The sequence below is a fragment of the Papio anubis genome, chromosome 14 (genome assembly GCF_008728515.1).
Source record: "Papio anubis isolate 15944 chromosome 14, Panubis1.0, whole genome shotgun sequence".
NCBI classification, from domain to species: domain Eukaryota; kingdom Metazoa; phylum Chordata; class Mammalia; order Primates; family Cercopithecidae; genus Papio; species Papio anubis.
The window spans coordinates 100,430,848-100,451,705 of NC_044989.1; the positions used below are offsets into that span (position 1 = coordinate 100,430,848).

General features: G+C 39.1%; 1 protein-coding gene across 10 annotated transcripts in view; it reads right to left on the minus strand.

Annotated features, from left to right (window-relative positions):
- Nucleotides 1-1,403: 1,403 nt before the first annotated feature.
- The window catches only part of IL18R1 (interleukin 18 receptor 1), a 46,021-nt gene continuing 26,566 nt past the window's right edge, over nt 1,404-20,858 (minus strand). For 4 of the 10 annotated variants that reach the window (XM_021925137.2, XM_003909061.5, XM_021925138.2 and 1 more), the window contains 6 exons: nt 19,415-19,477; nt 17,422-17,542; nt 15,345-15,484; nt 12,127-12,288; nt 7,491-7,649; nt 1,404-5,589 (listed from right to left, as the gene is read on the minus strand). In XM_021925137.2, the coding sequence (XP_021780829.1) occupies nt 5,234-5,589; nt 7,491-7,649; nt 12,127-12,288; nt 15,345-15,484; nt 17,422-17,542; nt 19,415-19,477 (1,001 nt within the window). In that variant the 3' untranslated portion in view covers nt 1,404-5,233. Of the gene's footprint in view, nt 7,650-11,596; nt 12,289-15,344; nt 15,485-17,421; nt 17,543-19,414; nt 19,478-20,858 lie in introns of those variants that run through there. The other 6 variants (XM_017947817.3, XM_031655410.1, XM_021925141.2 and 3 more) reach the window with 6 other exon arrangements.

Consider the following 20,858-nt stretch of genomic DNA (forward strand, 5'->3'; position numbering starts at 1 on the left):
ACATTTTAAAATGTAAAGTTAAAGCAGCCAAGTGCTCTCTTTTTGCCTCTTTGCTTAATATAAGCTTGAATTCCCTCTTGGCCATACTTTTTCTAAGTTTCACAATTTGAATATAATAATATGATAACACTGAAAATCAAGAGAAACAACTTGAAAAGTCAGTAACTGGTTTGCAACTCACTGCAGAAAACAAATGTAACTTTAACATCACATCTTGCTTTTGATTTAAAAAAAAATCAACTTGGTTATCACCATTACTCATCAGGCTTAGCTCAAGTGACTTTGGTAATTTCAAAAATACATGACTAAAAAATGAAAATGTAAGGGTATTGGCTATTTTCTACCTTGGTTTGTGAGTTTCTAAAGATGAATTTTAAAAGTGGTTTGATTCAAAAAAATCATTATAGAAAGTGTGTGATCTACTTACATGCTTACTTCCAAGAGGACAGCCCTCAAATAAATGCTTAATTTCATGTATATTTGTTAAAAAGTGCCAGTTATGGGTCGTATCTTAGTAAAACCTTCATTTATCTTTTAACTTCATTCTGTACACAGTGCACATGATCATTGAAGAGAAATAAACAATGTAACAGAATCTTGAAAGTTTTAAAGTTAATTCTTGTGCTACACATACTTCTAAAGAGCCGTTTGTCCATTCATTCATTTTCACAGGCTGTTTGAGATAATTATTCTAAAGTCAATTTCGTTATACAGGGCATTGTTTCTAAGGCATGTTTTGGAGTTTATATTTGTCTATATTAAGTCTGGTTGTAAGTGGTATAAAACCCAGTATAAGTGGCCTTAGCCTATTTCTTTCCAAGGTCACCGTATGACCAAGATGGCTTCTACTCAGGCCCATGTGCAAGTAACCAGAGCCAAATGTTCTTCTAGAGAAAACTCTAAGCCTAAGGCATTGACTTACTGACCTCTGTGCTCTGCTATTGTCTCATCTCTCATCTTAATAGTGTTCACTTGGAGAACATCTAAAGCAAACGGCTTGGATCAGAAGGTGGCACCCGCAGTGCCATTTCTGCTGATGTTTGAACGGCAGTGCCCAGCCTCACCTCCTGCTAAGACTACTACTCAAAGCTGTTGCTCCTGGCGTTTGCAGTTAGGTGCACAGAAGCAACTGGCCTTCTCAACCAACAATTCCACATTAGAGAGCTTTTAGTCAACTTAGACTTCAGCCTGTCCGGTTCTGGAGCTGGCAGCTGCAGCAAGAGCTTCCTGGTTGCACAGATTTCTTTCTGGTTGTGGCAAGATCAACAGCTCTATTTGGCAGCCCAGGTTTTTTGTATGACTTTGGAAGACAACCCTGGAAGAGGAGCCTAGAGTCCGTTTCTTCATCTCTCTAAATAATTCTGTAATGATTTCTGTTTAAACTGGCTAGAGAAAATTATATTCATTGTATCTAAACCATGACCTCCTGAGAGGTATTCTGTTTTGTTAAGTAAAATATTACGTAAGGCCTCAACATACAACATGGATAAAAGCAGTGTGGCTCTAGTTGTGGTATGTGGAGGGTGTGGGAGCAGTGAGGTGAAGGGGAAGATCCAGGAGCCCAGCTCCCATGTTCCCCAATTTTCCATTCCACCATCTAGGATGGTCCCTGGGTCACAACCCCAAGACTCCCAAGCCACTATTTGAAAGTCAGTTAACACGTTCACTATTAATGATCAAGCACACACATCAAATTGTAGCAATCATGTAAATGAGGTATGGCATTCTCCGGGTGTGTCTGTGCACCCGCGAGTTATAGGCTAGAAGGAGATAAACATTTTCAAAAGCCTCACACAGAAATCTAGGTGTTGGTCTTAAGCTCCCAGCCTGGACTGTGATCACTATCAGCATGGCATGCAGGTGGGGCTGGAAGGCCCTGAGGCCTGCCCATGAGTTTCCTGTTAGGTCTGTGGCTTGGTCACTCTTTGAAGATTGTATTGCTTACGGTCGCACTGCTCAGAGCAGCATCTGCTCAGACATATGGCTTCTGCTAACCCTGAGTCCTCTCCCTCACAGCTGAACTTCAGACCAAGGTGACAGGTTAATTCCTCTGAGCATTTCCAGCTATGATTCACCTTGGTTTGAGGAAATGATTTTGCTAATGTCCTCTCTTTGGACAACTGCCTCCTTTCTGCGCCTCGCTGAGAGCCCCAGCAAACCCAACTGGCCTGTCATTTGCCTCAACACAGGCTGGGCTCCTAGTAGATGCCGGGGGTTCCAACTCTCTGTATCTCAGCAGAGGCCGCAGTGGGCGGATGTCCTCCATCGCCTGTGCTCTTTCACTCTGCACTGAACTTGAATGCCTATTTTTTAATGGCTTATAAGGAATCCTGAACATCCCTCTCATTCTCTTTTCCTCCTCGGAGCCAGTCCTAGGCAGCCTGCTTCTTCTCCACAGGCCCCTGCCCTAGGCCCGCTTAGTTTAAATTGTTGGCCCCAGAAAAGTGCCTGCAGCCTCCAAGATGCTCACCTCCAAGAGGAGGCCGTACGCCGTCCTGTGCCAACCTGGTCAGGCCGCTCGTGTGTGACTGTGGCCAAGTCTCCAGAGTTACCATGCCTCAAGTTTCTGGGTTTGGAATATGTGGGGCCTAAGGCTTCTCTCTGCTTTGAGAGGATAGAGCTCTAATGAGTAAATCCTTCTAGGACATGACAGACATGTAGGAGGTGCTTCTTCACATGCCCCAGAGAGGTAGTTGTGCTGTTTCTCTGAAATAGATTTCACAGTTTAAGGGCATCTGAACCATGGAAAAGAAAGCTGTTTTATTCCTGAAAAGTTATTTGTTGGTCCTGGTTGGGGATGTTTAAACCAGAATTTTAAAATATGCCCATTAATTATCTGACATGTGAAGACCCTGTGTTTAGTATTGAGTGGCTTGTGAGAAACAGAAGGGAATTATTTCGCTCCCGGATGGAAGGTGTGAAACAAGAATGTAGGTGCAAGGCAATTTGACATTTAAAAAGAGAGAGGTGCACGAGTACCTTTTGAATGGCCCATATTCTATTTAAACAGGTAGGAGTCCACATTGAGAACGAGGAATTGGAATCTTAAAGTAAGTGAAAAAGACGTCATGACATTTCAAAAATAAAGGCATTAGACTAATGGTTCATTAATGTATTTCAACATATTGTATGCATTTTAAAGCACACATCTAATGTATACATTTAACACATTTAACTTGAAATGCATTTAATACAAAATCTATTTCAAGTATTTTAAAGCGAGTATAATAAAAGAGAAAAGCAAAATCATTCTATGTATCAGAGACTATGCAATAGCAATGAAATCTATTTTGATTATATATGTTCACTAATATGTTTTCACACATAAAATATGAGCTATTAAATTATTTTACCCTTTTTAGCCATCCAGTTGGTGCACAAAATTGTAAGCACTACAAACATGAAATCACATTCTTACACAATCTCACTCTCCTTTGGTTTTCAGTAGTATCTGCTACATCTGTTTGAAACAGTCTCTGCTTTAAAGTTTTGTAGAACATTCATGTTGCTCCCATGTGTTCTCATCAGCCTTCCAAACTCCCGGTTTCAGTGACTTGGTGATTTTCTTGAATAGCTATTACTTTTGAGATCATCAAGAAGGCTCCCAGTGCTGGGGTCCGTTTAGGGAGTAAGACATGCGTCTTCCAACATCAAAAGAGGCAGATGTTCAATGGAGAGATATCTTTTGCTCTGGATAAGCTTCTCCAATATGCTTCTCTATGTGTGCAAACCTCCTCAAATCAAAACTGCCTTCCTCCCCAGGTCTGCTTCCCTTCCCTGCTCTGTAGCTTCCATTAGTCCACCGCTAAATAATTGATCTAAGTAATCATTACTAATGATAATAAAAATAGTCATGGCAACACTGAGAGAGTGCTGAGTTTGTGCCAGGAACCACTGCAAGTTCTTTACTTATATTTATTCACTTAGTTACCCCTGGGAGGTAGGTACAATTATTATAAATTCTAATTTCGCAGATGAGGAAACTGAGGCACCGAGAGGTTGGATGAGGTTCCAGAGGCCACAGAAGTAAGTAGCAAACTCAGAACTGGAGCTCAGGATGGGCTGCACAACCCATCTCTTAACTGCCACACCATGCTGCCTTCATGCTAAGGGCATTTTTAATATGTAATTTTTAAAAACCAAGCGAGTAACTATCAGTTTTTTTGCTATTCAATGGCTAATGCAACCTGGCAAACATTTTGATACAAACATTCACACAAAATCAACCAGTGTTTTCTGTTCTTGTGATAGTTTGCTAAGAATGATGGTTTCCAGCTGCATCCATGTCCCTACAAAGGACACAAACTCATCCTTTTTATGGCTGCATCGTATTCCATGAAGATAAGAATTATTAAAGATGCTTTGCCAGAATCAATGTAAGCCAGGAGACATTGGAAGAACATTTTTAAAGTACTGAATGAAAAATATGTGCCAACCTGAAATTCTATGTCCAGTTAAAATGTTTTTCAAAATAAAGGTTAATAAAGGCTTGTTTCCACACACACACACACACAAATCAACCAATGTTTCAGTCCATCAAAAGTGAAAGGCCCAGATAATTAACTAAATTAGAATTTGTGTGTCTTGTGAAAGATAAAAATCTATTCTGGGGTCCTTTTAAGAAGTTCCCATAAATAGATGCACACGAGCTTTCGAGAACTGTTGGCTGCAACTGTGGCCGTGATAAATTAAATACATCCTGAGGCTGAGGCCCTGCAGGCTCTGAAGGCAGCCCTGCCAGCTCCTCCTCCCACATCCCATGCACAACCCGATCCATGATGTTAGGGAGTGAAAGCAGCATTTCAGTTACTCCTCACCCACTGGTGCCTAGAAAATGCCTCTTCATGAACTTAAAATCCCCTCATTCAAATTAAGTACTGGCATTAAAACTCTTCAAGATGCGCCCTTTTTGTAGGGCACAGGTTATTTTGCATCACGCCCGGCTTCACACTTGCTGAATATGGGATTGAGTAAGAGCAGCTGCATCCAGTTATGAAAGAGGGAGAAAAAGAAGAACTCCATTTCTTTTGAATTCCAGGTCTTCTGAGAGCACGTGACCACAGCCAACCTAATGTCTTATTCCCACCAACCTAATGACTAGTTCATCTTCAAATTGTGAACAGGATTTTTACAGAGTTAAATATTTTGAGTCACAGCCTTTGTTATGAACAGGTTCATACGCTCAGTCCCCAGAGTATCTTGAGTTCTATTTGCCATTCAGTGTTTCTGAAGATTAAGACTCTGAAAGAACAGGCAAGACTTCCGATTCGTCTCTACCTGGCTTGGCTGTTTTTGCAGGCATTAAGTAAAGAAGATTCTTCCAGAACCTTGAGTTATAAGAAAGAGACTTATCAGCCTTCCATTTCAGAACTCTGTGAGATTTCAAAAGCTTTAGTGATTGGGGCAAGAATGTGAAGTCAGTAACAGGTGTAAATTCAATTAAGATTATTTTAATTTTTCTTTCCACCAATGCTTCATGAAGTCCACTTTCAAGTTCATACCTGACCTCATTAGACATATAACTTTTACTTAGGACAATGATTAGTCTTCGGCTTTTCTCTATCAGTGAGTGGATTTCATCAACAACAGCTGAAAAATGCAAGATAACCCATATTAATTTAAGATAACTGAAAGGGGAAACATGAGATAAAAGTCATTTTGCACAGTCCTATTTTATATGAACTCCTAACCTCACTAATAAGTTTGTCTTTAAGACAAACCATTTGTTCTCAATTTTATATGCTTATTAAAAACTCTCTAGGTAACAATAATAATGAATATCTACTTAGCACTTATTCTGTACCATACCTTATTTTAAATGATTTTTTTGTATATTAACTAATGTAATCATCATAATAGCCTACAGAGAAGATATTGTTATCACCGCCATTTAACGGACAAGGAAGCCAGAGCACAGAGTGGTTGAGTAACCTGCCCAGAGTCACACAGCTAATAAGTGGCAGACTCACAATCTGAACCCAAGTGGAATACATTTTCCTATTATACTATCCTGCTTCTCCTCAAGCATAAAAGAGCATGCTAAAATCAGAATTTAAAGATTAAAAGACAAAAAGGCACAACAAAACAAAACCATCCATTATTTTAGACCAGGGGTTGGCAAACTTTTTCTGCAAAGGGCTAGGTAGTAAACACGTTAGGCTTTGCAGGTCATGCTGCCTTTGTCACAACTGCTCAATTCTGTTGTCACTCAAATGCAGACTCAGGTAACAGGTAAACCAATGTGTGTGGCTGTGTTTCAATAAGCGTTGCAGGTGTGATGGAACCTGTGGCTGGTAAATTGTCAACCCTTGTTCTAGATCTCTCACTGTTCTCAAATAGAGGTTTAACCAAACCTAATTACAACTGAATATTTGATCATTATTTTTATTTATGAATTAAGAATAAACCTATTTTCAAAAAAGACCTCTAGAAAACAACAAAAATATAGTAAAATTAATACATGGCCCAGAATAAATGCTTTCTAAGTAACAATATGCCTTCTTAGATGCAAAGAACTGTTACCCAAAGATACCACAATGTATGCATCTGATAATCTGGCATATTTTTTTGACAAGTTGTTTATTACTAAACAGTAGTGTAAGTTGGCAATATTTTCCTTTATAAATTGGAATATGGGGGCGGGGAAACGTAACTATTTCTTTCTCACGGCTACATCTTTGATGCCCAGTTCAGAACTTGGCACAGGAATAGCATCCAATAAATATTAGATTAATAAATTAATGATGGTAATAATAAAACATTTGTTGTTTTTTAAGCATCAGTTGTTTTTTAAGCATAATTTGACACCAGATTTTAAATGTTTGTTCTGGAAGACTTCAGAGAAAACCTAAAAATGTTACTCATTTAAAAAAAAATTTAACCGTAATTTGCTTCAATATATGCACTATGGCCATTTGTATTCCTATGTTAATAAAGAAAACATTGAATTTCATAGCTATGATCTGACGGGAATCACTGCTTTCCTTTTATTTTTTTTCCTTTACAGTTTTCACATTTTCTACTTAAATTTCGTCACCAATGTCAACACAATAAAAACCGTGCATTTTCTAGTAATAATTAACCTGTGTTTATTTCTAGTAAGAGTTACTAGTGAGGATTAACTAGTCCACACATCACATGTGAAATTTGGAACTGCTACTGTGGTACAGTCTCACCGTGGATCATTTCTAAATAAATGCTTCATGATAACGCCAGCTCTGGACCCGGTTCTGAAAAGGAAATGCCCTCTCCCTTTCCCCAACGTTTCAGAGAACCATGAAGCACAAAGAACACAACCCAAGAGAAGAGACTATTGGAAGCTCAGTAGTTTGTTTTCTCACTATCAATTGTTGACTCACCTGGTTATTTCTGGCTTAAAGGACCTTATTCATTTGTTTTTAAGGAAATGGGATAGCCATCTGGGAGCTAGCTCAATCCTTTTTAAAAAAGAAACTATCTTGAATATTTTTCTGTCTGGCATTCCCTCTTACCTCCTCCAGGCACTACATCCCTTTCAAATATGCATAACTTATACCCAAAATGTTTCTCCAACACCCTGGGCAAAATCTCCACAGCAAAGGTGTGCTCCTCTCCATTTTCAGGTCGGCATTCTTTTAAGTAAGACACAAAAGCATCATATGTTTTTCCATCTAGGAGGTAAGATTGACTCTTTTAATTCATGCGTAAATTAAATGTTGTTTAAGTACAAATTTAAGTAACTGTCATAAGTAATTAGTATAGATTCATTGAAAAAGAAAAATTACATATAAAGTTGTTTATATTTAAACCTCCCATGCTAACCAAGCAACCCATTAGTCAATGCATTTTTAAGCATCTACTTTAAGATCCCACTGCTTAACACCATAGAAGAATAGAGAGACATATGAGCCATAGATGTGGGCATTAAAGGAACTTAAGTCTTTAAGTTCCTTAGAAGGCCAAGAGCCCAAAGGTGCCCTCATTCCAGGAGTGGAAAAAAAATCTCACCCTGGTTTACTCATATCACTTAATTCTACCACCATCACAATTTCTACGCTCAAAGAGACTCCCAAGAAGGTGAAGAGAGAAGCAGAGCAGTTTACACCAGAATGTGGGGAAAAACAATATAGGAAAATGAAATAATATGCTATTGGAAAACATGCTATTATATTTTTAAATATTATAGAATATAGATGTCAAAAGGAAAACTTCTGATCTATTGATGATTTTCACTGATGATAACATCTGCCCCTATTTAATTTCTGACAATGGAGTAGTACTCAGATGGCTAACAGAACAAATTCAGGAGAAAATGTCTCCTAAATAACAAAGACCATGCTTCTAACTGGGTAATTAAAACATGATACCACTCTCTCTTCTAGCTTCATCCAATCTACTTTAAAAGCAAAGCAGATGCATGCAACAACTTGGAAAAAGTTACAAACAACAGATTAGCAGAAGAAAAATAGCATAACAACAACAACAACAACAACAAAAAACTAACAAAACTCACAGACAAAATAACCTGGTCAGAGAATACAGAGTGATCCTGATGGACATGCTTTCTGAAAGGAGGAAATTTTGAGTCGGGTCCTAAAAAATGCAATGGATTCTAACTGAGATCTGTAGAGAAAAAAGGAAAACAGTGGGGGAATGGTCTACCTTTATCCCATGACAATTGTTTTGATGGCAGACAGGTAAGATTTATGCATGGTATATTATTGGGATTAATGAATTTGCTACTGAGTTAAATGCTACATATGATTGCATCCCTTATTGAAATCTAATAGGATAAAACCATTCTAGATCTATGTCTCTTATGGTGCCATCATTTATGCTCAACAGCCCAGCCTGACATCCTCCATAGCACTCATGGTCACCAATCAACACTTTCTGCTTCTGGCAAAAGATTCTTCAGTTCTACCTACAGCATTCTGTTCAGCAGTTTGGGTTAGAACCTATTGTTCATTTAAAGCAATTGCTTTGCAGAATTGCATGCATTGAAAGAGGAAAAATGTTGGTAAAAATTTCAGGCTTACATAAATATCAAAGGTATGAAATGTTGGTAAAAATAAAACCAGTTATTAATCAGTAAGTAGGTCCCCCACATACTTTTCTTAAACTGCTATCAAATATAACTACCTACTAGTTAAGTAAGAGGTAGTGCTTCCACTAGGATTATCACCGTGTCAGTGACAAAACAGACACCAACGTGTAAGACAATTAAATAAGCACACTTTTTTAAAAGGCATAATTTTCTTATGATGTAATGGATTGCAATAAACTGGGAAGACAATTTCATCAAATGTGGGTTTATATTACATGCAATATAGCTTTGTTCTTACCTATGAAAAATTAGCTTTTCAAATGTTAATTGCTTTCAAATTCCTTATTTTAAGCAATTCTTGTAATATAAATCTGCTAATTTTATTAAAATTTATTTTAAATCCAGGTAGTAAAAGGTTTAGTGGATTTGAGAATTGACAAAGTGTACAAAAAAAAGGAATTTGAAAGCTAATGGTAATTTTTTTATTCTCTATGTTCAAACATAAATGAAAATTATAAAGGAAATTATAATTCAAATGGATATTTGGGACTTCAAGGAGTAAGTTAAACAAATGTTCCTCAAACTATGCTTGGTGAATGACCATGTTTTAATTTAAATCTGCCTTCTTTTGTTGTTGTTGATTGATTAGTTTCATTTCCAATCCTTCACAAACCAATACTGAACACTTTCTTAGATATTGCAGCAGTATTAAATTGTGAAAAAAGTTTTTATTTTCACACTTATATCTCCATTTCTGTCTTTTTCATGGACTGCATTTGTTCATGGACTATAATTTAATGGAAGTTATTTAGAGAATGTCTCTAAATGTCTCTGTGCACTGCCATATTGACAGTTAAGAAGTGTGAATTAAACAAATTACCTGAAAATCATGTCAAACACAACTGGAGAAGAAAAAAAGAAATCTTAGCTCCAGAAAGTCAGAAAGAGAGGAGCTAGTTAATGTCTGTTTGAAGACAAATACTGGTCTATGCAAACAGAGACCGTTCAGAAAATATCAAATACAGATTTTCCCCATTTGTTGTGGCACCATCTCTCCCCATAGCAAAATCATACGTGCACAGGCAGGCTCAAAGCTAAATTCACTAACCTTGCTAACTTTATATTGTTCAACTTAAAGTTCTAAATGTAAAAACTAAACCTATAAAAATCTCAGAGGAACTATATAATTTCTGTATAACTTGAGGTTAGGAAGGCTGTTTTACTTATGACCCCAAATTCAGAAAGCATAAAAGATATTTGAGTATGTTTTCCAAAAAGTCTTTTATATAGCACACCACTGTAAGCAAAGTCAAAAGACAAATTACAACCTGGAAATATTTGCATTTCATATTATAGATAATAGGCTAAACTCCCTAAAATATAAATAGCTCCTAGAAATAAATATGCAAAATAAGGCCATCGCCTCATGGAACAATAGTCAAAAGATATGAATGGGTGTGTTCAGAAAGGAAATACAACTGAGCCTTATGCAAATGAAAAGCTGCTGATACTATTGCATAGTAAGGGAAATGCAAATTAAAATGTCACTTAGATACAACTTTTCACCTATCAGATTGGCACAACTCCAAATGGTTGTGGGTAAGGTTATGGGAAAAAAGTTGCTGTCATCCTTTGAAGGCAGTAGGGAGAGTGAATTGACAGTATCTAGCAAAATAATGGCCATGTCTCCTTCTTGTATTCTAGAAACTATTTTGGAAAATTTTTCTTTCAGACATACTGCATACATGTGAAACGATGAATGTATAAAGCTGTCCATTGTGGCATTTTTGTAATAACAAAAGATTGGAAACAAGCCAAATGTCCATCAAAAGGAGACTAAATAAACAGTGGTAGCTCTACACAAATAAAATACTGTGAGGCCCTAAAAAATGAGGGACTTCTGTATAAAGTAACATGCAAGTGTGTCTAAGGTATAAGAGAGCAAAGTTGAAAAGAGTGTGCATATCAAGCCAAGATTTGTTCTCTTTAAAAGGAGGAGTGTAATAAGAATCTATATTTATATTTGATCAGATGTGCTATCAATGAGGGTTGGGAATCATAGATCCAGGACTAGGCTGGAAGGGGGGCTTCTCAAGTATAATTTAATAGACATTTTGGGTTTTGAACTGTGTGAAGGTTTTTTTCCTGCAAACACGCATACGCAGAAACAAAATCAAGTGCAATGAATTAGACTGACTTCCTTTAAATTAGTAATTATCTGGAAACTTGAGGACTTCCAGTCACCTTTACATATAAGGAAACTGAGGGATGGAGCCAGCAGGTCGACATAGTCGCAGATAAAAACTGGCAGATCTAGGAGATCAGAACCCAGATCATTTGGCTTCTAGCTTGGGGTTCTTTTAATTTTAATTTTTATTTTTTTTGAGACAAGAGTCTTGCTTTGTCGACCACGCTGGAGTGCAGTGGCACCACCTTGGCTCACTCCAAACTCCACCTCCCAGGTTCACACCATTCTCCTGCCTCAGCCTCCCGAGTAGCTGGGACTACAGGTGCCTGCCACCACGTCTGGCTAATGTTTTTGTATTTTTAGTAGAGATGGGGTTTCACTGAGATAGCCAGGATGGTCTCGATCTCCTGACCTTGTGATCTGCCCACCTCGGCCTCTCAAAGTGCTGGGATTACAGGCTTGAGCCACTGCACCTGGCCAGCTCAGGGTTCTTACACATCCATTATGTAAGCCTCCTTTGCCAGGCTGAAATAATAAGCGATAGGACAATTCAATCCAACTTAAAGCAACTTTATTGAGTGTATGTACTGTAAAGATACCTAGGTGATGCATGCATAAGGACACACAGATATACAGTTCCTGGGCCCGAGCATCTCCCAGGGCATTTAGGAGGCTATGACATACATACACAAGACAATCAGAACAATTTTGGGCAACACATAAGTGAGCACAAGAAAAGAAGACACAAACAACATTCATAATGGATGGTACAGGCAGAACAATATTTCCCACAGGAAACCTCTCCCACAGATTAATTCTACAGTCTCATCACAATAAGATGAAGATTAACGTCTATTTATTTGATTTCTTAATGAAGACATAAGGTAAGAAAGCCCAGCATTATATGTGTTACCTGTTAATGTTTCATCTCTTCTCATTAAATGTCTATAAAATAGAACCAGGTCGACTCTATAAATGACGCACACAGTCACTAGGCACACTACTGCCACCAAGATCAAAACAGCTATGATCATTCCTCTTGTGAAGACGTGGCCTGGGATATCAGCCATGTCTGCTAGAAAAGAAAGAGAAAAAGGAAAAGGAAATAATCAAGAAATCTTACCAGTGTTGTGCATCATCACATGCTTGTCCATTTTTACTGTTAACACTAATGCAGTAGTTACCAACCCAAGTGCTGACACATTCACTGAGTGACTCCACATTCCTGCCTTTAGTCTGGCGTAGTGATATTTCTACTCAAATTTTTAAAGAATAAAAATGTGTACAAGGATATTTAGAGACCTGAAGTGAAAACATTACACAGTGATGTACCCTATCCATACCTGTGGAAATCAGATTTCTGGCGTGAAGAGATACTAGGCTGAAGTACATAGGGACTCACAGAAACCTTAGCAAGCGGGTGGAGGTGCATAGTTTTGAGGAAGAGAGAGAGGGCTGGATTGACATTTGTCTGGGTTAGAAGCCGGGCTCCATCAATTATTTTGTTTTGTAGGAAAAATCAAGAATGCCCCTAAACCTTGGTACCTTTATCTGAAAAAAGGAGAATCTAACAGTTTCTTCTTCCCTTACAAGGCTTCTCCGTTGGGGAAGATTACATGAAATATTACACACAAAGCAGTTAATACAGCACACAGCTCTTGGAATTTTAGCAAATTCTTTATATAAAAGTGCCATTTGGAAAAAAAATACATTTTCTAGATTGATTCCGTTTATGCTTATTATGGACAATCTAAGATAACACAGAGGAATAAAAGAATAAAGTAATTTTTAACAACCAACCACAATGTGGTGAAGGCTGTGTTGACATGGTAGAATATTTCCTTCTGGGTTTTCTTTTTTGTCTCTTAAAGTTTTTACTTAACTGAGATCATATGGTAATCACTCGTTATTTCCAAATATTATATTATGAGCATTTCAGTAGGTCATTAAAATTATAATTCATAATAACCTAATGTTTAGATTGCAATTTTTAGTAAGTAGACATAAAGTTGCAGTACATTTTGTATGTATACATGAATATAAATGTATACATGTATATTTATATAAATGTATATGCATGTACGTGTGTGCATATACATTTACATGTATGTGTATATATACATGCATATATGTATATACATATACACAAATGCATATACATTTATCCATATTTCTAATTCTTTTATTAAAATACATTGTAATGGTGGGGGCATCTCTAGGTCAACAAGTATAAACATACTTAAAACTTTTGCCATCTTGATGCAATTTTTAGAAATTATCTTTCCGTATCTTTCCACTATCTTTAGGATTCAGGTAAGCAGCTAATGTTGCTTAATAGTGAACTCTGAATGATCTGGGTCTCCTGTACCTTTGAAAGAACTGCATAGTTATAACAGTTCCACACATTTTCACAGACACGCACACACTGGCACACAATTCCTCTTGGGATAATGGGGGGTTGTGAGCCCCAGTTCCTAAGCCTACATTTGTGAGAGCAGCAGCAGGAGAATTGGCTGGGCAGAAGCGTCTAGGGCAGGGATAGGACAGTCCTGCCCTGTTCTAAGAGGGGAGAGGCGACTGGTGGTGAGCAGGCCCCAGGAAAGCCTGGCCAGGCAACGGTCCAACAAAACAAGATTTGAGCCCCGCTCCCACGCAAGTGCGTGGACCACAGCGCAGGCAATCACACAGGGGCGGAAAACCACAGACGACAAGCCCTGCGGAAGGTAAGAACACAGATTTCAGATTTAATCAGGTCTGAGTTTCAATGCCTTCACCTGCCGTGTGACCCTGGGCAAGTTTCTTCACCTCTATAAAGCTTGTCGTTAAGACTGGATGAGATCATGGGAGGAGCTTCACCCAGATGCTGTCATGTAATTAACATGTATGGAATGTGAGCTGTTGTTATGAGTGCACATGGTAGAGGCAGCTCTAAAACGTGTGTGCTGGGGGAGCTGCCCCTGGGCACCAGGATAGCCCAGCTGGAGGGGGTTTCCAGCCTTTGTGCTCTTCCTGTCCTACTCCTTCCGTTTCTCACAAAGCCAAGGCCCAGTCTGTGTGTGTGGCTCTCTCTGCATGTTTGTGTGTGTCTGTGTGTATCTCTCCCTTACTCTGTCTCTTTCTGCTTTGCTCTCATTTCTCTGTCTTTGCATCCCTTCGTGTCTCTGCCTCTCTATCTCCCTTTTCTCTGTTCCTCTGTCTCTGTGTCTCTCCCTGTCTCTCTCATTTCTCTGTCTCTCTGAGTCTCTGTCTCTCTTTCTCTCTCTATTTCTGTCTTCATCTCTCTAGAGTTGTCTGTCTCTGTCCCTCCATCTCATGTATCTCTCTTTCTCTTCTCTTGGTATCCGTCTCTCCCTCTCTCTGTCTGTCTCTGGGTGTGTTAGTCTCTGTCTCTCTCCCTTTCTCTGTCTCTTACAGATCTTGACCTTTCCCTACATATCCAGGGAGTTGATGGTGGAGCCTGGGAATGAACAGTGAATGAGTAGTGACAACTGGAAATCACAGCTTTCTGGCTTCAGTCACCACCATTTCTGAGCAGCTACTGGGCTGAAGGCCCTGGGCTGTGCTACTTTGGTGGAGGAGAGGGATGGCGACCCTGGGGCCCTCCATCAGGTGAGCACTGAATAACTCTAAGAGCCGGCGGATCAGGGCTGTCAATGGCCTGCTTGCCAAGTCCACGGGGCAACGAATGAATGAGCACACACAAGGCCCCTGAGCCTGGTGCCCTACTGAGGCAGACTGGAGCAGCAGTCACACCAAGTATGCACCGGCCTCACCCCACACGGATCTGCAAACTCCCCTCTGGCTGCTCTGGGTGCATGCTGGGTGCAGGGGTTGTCCTGATGGCCTCTCCATGAGCCTCGCTCTCAGCATCTGTATCTCCAAGCCTCAGGCCCCCTGATTTCCACTGGGGTGGAATATGACTGTGAGAGCAAGTGAAAGAGTTCTGTTTTCATTCTCTGCTTGGCACCATGAGACAGAGGGGCCCGGCACAGCGGAACACCAGCTCCGCTACTGAATGCCTGTGACATGAGCTGGGTTCTGGTGTGGAAAATGAGAAAGTGGCCATCTTTGAGATGTCTCTCAGTAGCAGTGCGCTAAGTTTCAAAACTTCCAAAAATAAATCTTTCTCACCTTTTCTCACCAAGATGAAGCTTTTGGTGTCTGTGCCTCCCGTGCTGGCCACAGTGCAATTGTATAAAACGTTTAGATTGTTTTCACCAATATTTTCAATTCTCAATACTTTTGAAGCATGCCATTTGCCCTCTGAAGTCCTGTAAGAGGGGAAAATAGTTTAGCAGTAGGCTTTGTTCATTACCCATAAGAGGAGAATGTATGTGTTTAAAATGCTTGAAGGCAGCTGTGATGCTGCCTGCATTATTTCTTCCCTTTCTGGTCAGTACTTTTAAAGCATGGACTACAGTAAACTTCCCCTCCTCTGTGGGGCATCAGAATGGACAGAAACAGCCCTCCTAAGGCTATTTGGGAATGGTGCTGTCAACTACCCAGAGTTTAAATGGCTGCAAGATCATGATGCTAAGTTGAAAATATGAGAAAATATTCTGTCTCTCAATTATTTTTCTCTACGTCTCTCTTCCTAACAGCTTCAGTTCTTTGCACAGAGTGGTTCCCACTAATTATGACAAGGCTGTAAGTTGTTTAGCATAGATACAGATTTGTATTACATTTGTCCGTGGAATCTAATAAACTGATTTAATTTGTTCAGCATTAAAAAACATAACACTGTTCTCAGGCACCCCCAGGCACATGAGAAGTGCCAGTTAAGCTGTTCCATGAGTGTCAGAAAATGACTTGAGACAGCCACTGGCAGCACGCTCTCTTTCTCTTCCTTAAAGGATTCAAGTTGTCCTGTGGTCGACGCCAGGTAAACACTCATGACATCCACTTCCCTCACCAATGACAGGCTGTGATAGCTACGCCAGTCAACACAGCCAGACATGGGCCCCACATACCCACATTCCTAGCAACAGGTATCTCTAGGACCTGACACACAGAGCCCCACTGTACCCTCCAACTGCCTTAAGTACATTTTGGAAGGTAATTCTGTTCCTAAGTCACCCATCCAGAAATAACAACCATCTAAAACCAATGATATCCAGAAGTAAAACACAGGAGGCCACTGAGAGGACAAAACAGATGACATCAAAGGTGTGTGCAGCCAACTACAAAGGAAGACCTCCCTGCTTTTGTAGCTTAAGCTGCATTTCTAAGAAATTCATTGTGGTTTTCTATCCCTCTAAAAATTAGGAAGAGAGCATCCAAAGGGAGAAATACAAAACTCAAATGGAGGTCAGTGGCTGAGGATGAGATATGATGGCAGGAGATCCACAAAGTTCAACTGAATTCAACATGTAGCAGGCATGAATCACATGCCTGCTCCTGGGCAAGAATTCAGACTTTATGGTATAAAGAGCTTGTAGACAAGTGTCAGCAAGAATGTAGAGCTGCCAGCATGGTAACAAAGAATATACCAAAAAAATGTGTAAAAAGCAGAAGAAAAAACTCAACAAGTGCTGCTAAGGTGCTAGACAACTCAGGCTCAGCACTCACTAGACCCTGAGTGGTGTATCAGTATAATAGTGAATAATTACAGTATGACTCAAAGTCATTCAGAAAAGCTTAACTGACTATATGTTTAGTCTTTTTATAAGTCTGACCATTCCTTAATGGAAGAATATAGGCTTCTTTAAGCATCAATATGCATGCCATTTGGAACCCTTTTGGCACATTAGAAAAATAAACAACTTAATAAATTTTTCAAAATTAAAAAAAGCTTGGCCTAGGCAACTGCCTTTTTCTAAGAAGCTAGGTAAAATCCCCATCCGCATCAGATCCTGACCGATCAAGTGCCACTTTATCAGGTGATGCTAAATACCCTCAATGGCCTTCTTGTGGACCTTCTTTTCCAGCTTAGATCTTGGCAATACATTTCTGCATAATCCATCCACCTAGGGTATGGCCATTATAATCATAAAATATGTCCATTATAATTATAATATATAATTATATATATTACAATATTATAATTATATATAATTATAATATAATAATATATAATATATATAATATAATATATATAATTATAATTATAATTTAAACTAGCCCAAAATACACATCAGCCACCCAGTGTTTTTAATATGAAGTTATATATAATATATATGATTGTTATATGGTATATATACATACATACATAATTCTTATTTCTTTCTCTTCATGTATATTAGGATCCGATCCATTTTCTTCCCCGAACATCCAATAAACTACATCCTCTTCATTCAGCAAAGCAGAGCAGTTGAGCCTTACATCTTTTCCTGGTAAAAGTTGGCAACTAAAGTTCTGATTTTTGAAACTTGGTTTCTCAAAAGTTTCAAAACAATATAATGAACGTATGTTCACCTAAAGCAAGACATGGTGCTCCATCCCAGAAACAGAATAAATATGCCTTGTTTTAAATTTAAAAAATATAAAGCTGAAGAAATAGGTAGCAATTACAAGTCATCACCAAAACATGATTTGGCTTCTTTTTAAACATTTATTTTTTAATCAACTATTAAAACTTAGGGTGGTCAGTGTACTTTCTTTTCAGTACACAATTTAGTAGGTAGCATCAGGACGATACTCTCACTGAGACTTCTAGATAAACCAAATGGATAAACCACAAAAAATTAAATTAAGCAAACATTAAAGACATCAAAGTGCAGAGAAAATAAAGAGAGATTTTTGAACTAAAAGTGTACTTAGGAAGGATCCTTTTTGCTTTGGTTTGGAATAAACAGAAAGTGTCTCATAGAGACAAGAAAATCCAGTGAAGCTCTCAGCAGCTGCACAGGCTTGCAGAATTACTGCTAAGCGCTCGGACAGCATAAGAGGATGTAAAGGCTGCATGATATCACTTGCAGTCTCATGGTAATCAGGACAGCAAGTCTCATTAGAGAAAAGGCCTGCAACAAACACATGACTGCAGCACCCCCTCCCTAACCAGCTATCAGAGATGAAGACAGATAGGATCTAACATACCTACATCTCAGTTACCCCAGCTCAATTCTGAGTCAACTGAGATACTCATCTCTCAGGCTACCTACTTGTAAGAAAAAAATTACACAAATTGTGTTCACTTTAATTGATACACAAAGATCAACAACAATAAAAAGTTAAGAGACATACAAAGACACAGAAAATGTGCACGATAATCAATAGAAAAGACAGATAATAGAAGCAGACCTACAGATGCTGAATTTAGCAGATAAAAACTCTAAATAACTGTTTGAAAGAAAATAGAGGAAACGATAAGCAAGTAGATGGAAATGTGGTCATTTTCAACAAAGTGTAATTTATTTTAAAAAGAATAAATTGAATATTTTTATATCATGCATATATGATATACCAACTGTAACAGTAATTTTAAATATACAAATGGACTAAACACCATATTGACCAGATTTCAAAAAAGATCCAAATACGTGCAGTTTATGAGAGACACTTATGTATACAGCAAAAAAAAAAAAAAATGTTAGTAGTAAAGGGATGTAAAAAAAAGACAAATATGCCAATTCTAAGCAAAAGAAAACTTGTGTGACTATTTCATATGGCAGAGCTACACATTGAGAGAGGAAGTGTTATGATAGATAAAGAGAGATATTTCATAATGGTAAATGTGTTAATTCAACAGGCATAAATCTGTGTATGCATATAAGATAGCTCCAAACTATATAAAACAAAAATTGACAGAACTAAAGGAGACAGAGACATATTGACCATAATAGTTGGAGATATTCACGTCTCTTGCAGCAACACATAGAACAAGCAGATAAAAGACTAGTAAGGATATAAATGTTTTGAACAGCACCATTAACGAACTCAACCAAATTGACATTTAAAGAATAGTAAAACCAAAACCTATAGAATATACCTTTATTTCAAATGCATTTGGAACATTCAGCAAGATATACCATACTGTGGGCCTTAAGTAAGTCACTACAAATTCCAAAAGGTTGAAATGACACTGTGTCAGATTAAAAGTGGCAAGATTCAAAAAATGGCACCCTTTTTTTAGTTTTGTGATGTTAGTCAGCAAATATGAAATGTGTATCTGGTGTCATTCAATAATGTATTGTATTTACCCTTGGAAGACTCTATTATGTCCCCTACTTATAAATGCAGAATATACATATATTGAAATATACCTAATTCCACTGCAACATGGTTAAGCTTTGGTCCAAGAAGAACAGGCACTATATTACTGTGATCTAGAAGTGACAAAAGAAAAGACAAATGTATTAGTGTTGCCTTGAGCTTCTCTAAGAGAAGCATCTATGATAATATGCTCATTTCATGTAACAAAGATTCCAATAGTTACTGGTTTACATTCACTTGACTCCTATTTGCATTAACTAAAGGTCACAGATCATATTGTTTATTGTTTCATTCTCCATCAACTCCATGCTGACGGAGATGTTGAAAGCACCTTGCATCTGCTTTTCTCTCACTCAAATCTGCAGCTTCTGCTCATTTTAACTAAAAGGCAGAGGAAGATGCCCATCCACTGCTGCCTGACTCCCAGACAATCAAACATGCAAGAGTTGGACCATGCAATATCACCGGGAAGAGCCTTTCTGCCCTGTCTCGATTCCCTCCATCTGTCTTCCTCAGCTGGCCAGTGATGGATTTACAGGGTGCAGAGACAAGACAGGTTGAGAAAAGCAAATTCCTCATTCTAGGTGCCCACCGTTCCCTGGCAAGATGCTAAGAGCAGTGTCCCTTCAATATTGTGCCTGGGAGCCTCACCTGGGCCCTGGCCCTGCTGGTAAGTTCACACCTATAGGCCAAGGTCTGCTTCTGCTCCTGAGTGGCTTCTGACCCTGACTGGAAGTACCACACATAAATTCTGCCCCCTCAGTCCCCATCTGGTGATGCTTGGGAAGTAAGTCATCACCCAGCAGGCTCTTGCCTAAGGCAGCTGGCAACTGCAAACCCTAAGAGCAGCTGTGGTCATAGATTTAAACTGGTGCATAGTTAAGTTATCGTTAGCCCTGATATCCGCATTGGTAACCTTCCTCATGACCAGGACTGTTCCCTGCTAGTAGCCCCGCTGCTTTGGGGCATTCCCAAGCAAGGTCCAGAACATCCCTCTGGGACTTGCAGGTGCTCGGCAAGCAGAATGCCTGGTTGAGTGGGGTACAGTGAGACTCAGGAGCCCTCCTGAAACTCCCACACCTCCCTGAGCCCTTTCAGAAAGTGCAGTGCCAGAGTGAGCAGTGGAGAATGCAGTGGGCAGATATGTGAGCAAGAACAGGAGAATGAAACCAGCACAGTGGACCCCGGGGTTGAGAGTCAGGACTGGGTTCTCCTGGGATTCGGAGTCTCTGGGCAAGCCTGGAATGCTGGCAGACAGGCAGGAGGAGCTGAGATGTATCCAGGGAAAGAACCAACTCTCGGGTCTGACAATAAGAAGCAACATGGGCTTGAATTCAAAGACAAAGGGGCAGGAGGCAACTTCTTCTTTTTTTTTTTTTGAGACGGAGTCTCGCTCTGCCACCCAGGCTGGAGTGCAGTGGCTGGATCTCAGCTCACTGCAAGCTCCGCCTCCCGGGTTCTCGCCATTCTCCTGCCTCAGCCTCCCGAGTAGCT